The sequence below is a fragment of the Chinchilla lanigera genome, unplaced genomic scaffold (assembly GCF_000276665.1).
Source record: "Chinchilla lanigera isolate Chin_1 unplaced genomic scaffold, ChiLan1.0 scaffold00079, whole genome shotgun sequence".
NCBI classification, from domain to species: domain Eukaryota; kingdom Metazoa; phylum Chordata; class Mammalia; order Rodentia; family Chinchillidae; genus Chinchilla; species Chinchilla lanigera.
This window is the reverse complement of record NW_004955480.1, coordinates 10,213,761-10,215,814: the sequence shown is the minus strand read 5'-3', so window position 1 is coordinate 10,215,814 and position 2,054 is coordinate 10,213,761. Positions and strand designations below refer to the sequence as shown.

Genomic DNA, 2,054 nt, shown 5'->3' with positions numbered 1-2,054 from the left:
CGTGTCCCCTCCTTCGGGCGCCCCGGCGAAGAGCGGTCCAGTCCGCGGCCGCCCCTTCCGAGCTGGGCGCGGGAATCCTCGCCGCCTCTCCGCCGCCGCTCACTGGGTGCCCGCGGCGGCTGCGCAGGTGGAGAGCGCCCAGCCCGGGAGGCAGTAGTAAGGGTAGTAGTAGGACGGCTGCAGCGGCAGAAGCGAGGGTGGCCTCAGCACCTCGCCGGGCAGGTACTGTCTCTGGTCGTCTCGCACCAGCACCTTTACGGCCACTTTCTTGGCCGCGGGCGCCGACGCCAGCAGGTCTGCGGCCATCTGCCGGCGCTTGGTCTTGTAGCGACGGTTTTGGAACCAGATCTTCACCTGCGTCTCGGTGAGCTTCAGCGAGGCCGCCAGGTCGGCGCGCTCCGGCCCGGACAGGTAACGCTGGTGGTTGAAACGGCGCTCCAGCTCGAAGACCTGGGCGTGCGAGAAGGCGGCCCGCGAGCGCTTCTTGCGCGGCTTGGGCGCCGCGGGCTCCTCCTCCTCCTGCTCCGCCGCGCCCGCCGCTCCGCCGCCGGCCCCGCCGCACAGCCCCGGCGCGTGTGCACCTCCCGGGCCCACGCCGTCGTCCTCGGCCCTCGGGCTGCGGTCGCCTGCGGACCCCGTGAGAACAAAAACAAGGCACTGTCAGACGCGCAAAGCTGAGGCTGCCTTTCTGCTGCACGGGCCCCTCGGGCACACTGGGGCGGAAATACACTCTGCTCCCAGCGAAGCGGCAGGGAGGCTCTGTTCCTCCCGCTTTGACATCTAGGCCTCGTCCCTCGCCGGCCACCGACCCAACCCCGGAGCCAGTGCGGCGCTGTGCAGGACGCGCTCCCGCGCGCTCTGGGCTCCGGTTCCCTTCGAGGCGCGGGGCTCCGGGCCTGAGCATCCTCCAAGCCCTCTGCCCTCAGCACTTCGCTTTAGCCTGAGTTTCTGTCTCCCCGCTGGGGTTCACCCGACTCCCAGCGTGACCCGCGCGCGAGCCTTATCCGCAGCACTCATGCCTTAGCTGCACTGAAGGTAGGCGGGCGGATCGTGGGGCCAGAGACAGATGGAGTCTTCTCCAGCCGCCCCGGGTTGCCGCGCCAGGCCTTGGAAGGCTTCTCTCCGCGCCTGGAAGGCTGTGAGAGGAGCCCCGGGGCCGGGTGATGAGGGGGTTCCTGCTCTGACACCAGCTCGGCAGCAGTTCCCACTCTCCGCCCCTCCTGCTCACAGCCCTGCCGGAGAGAGGGCCCCGCTTTGGGGCAGTCTGAGGCCTACCGCGGCTTCGAACCCGAAGGATGTGCGCTCAGGTCTTTCTACCGAGAACTGTGCCGGCGCCTGTGGCTGAGGAGGCCCCTCTCCTGGGTCCCACCGGGAGAAGGGCCTCTGCTCTCCTGCTCCCGGTCCTCAGCCCTGGGGGCCGGGACTCTCGACCAGTCCTTTCCCCAGATGCGCGGCTCTGTAGCTCCTCAGCGCTGGCTCAGTTAAAGCTCGAGACTCTCGGTACTTTTCTTGGTTACCGGGATGGGTCCTGGGCCCTCCAGCCCTTAGGGTGTCTGGACCCGGGCAAAGCCACAGTCTTTCTGAGGCCTCTGAACTCTTCCAGCTTAGGGGACTGAGGACAGCCCCAGTCAGCACTGGTGATGAACACCAAGCCCCTCGCAGTGGTTCTCTCCCAAGCCCGTCCAGGGCGTTCCCGAGGACTGGCTCGGAGGAGCCCCCCTGTCCTCTCCGCGGCTCGGGATAAGAGCAGACCTCGCTAGTGGGAGAGCTTTGGGACCGGGCCAGAATCGAGACCCCAGCTCAGGGAGCTCACAGCTGGACACTCTCCTGGCCTGGCGACCTCCTCGTCCACACGCCCCAGCCCAGTCCCCTCTGCCGAAGCCCGCAGCGTACCTGAAACGCTGGCAGACATCTCGCTGTCGCTGCGGCCCGCCACTTCCTCCTCCAGGTCCTTGGCTGCGTGCAGCTCGCAGGCGGGCGGTTCGAGGCCCAGGATCCCCCCGCCGCGGCCCGGGCCGCCGGCTCCCGGCGCGTCGGTGCAGCGCCGCCGGCCC

At 69.0% G+C, this 2,054-nt stretch overlaps 1 protein-coding gene across 1 annotated transcript in view; it reads right to left on the bottom strand.

Annotated features, from left to right (window-relative positions):
* Nkx3-2 (NK3 homeobox 2) overlaps positions 1-2,054 on the bottom strand; it is a gene marked incomplete in the record, with an annotated part of 2,886 nt that continues 832 nt past the window's right edge. Inside the window, 2 exon segments of the mRNA XM_013503305.1 lie at positions 1-626; positions 1,894-2,054. Of these exon segments, the coding sequence (XP_013358759.1) occupies positions 100-626; positions 1,894-2,054 (688 nt within the window).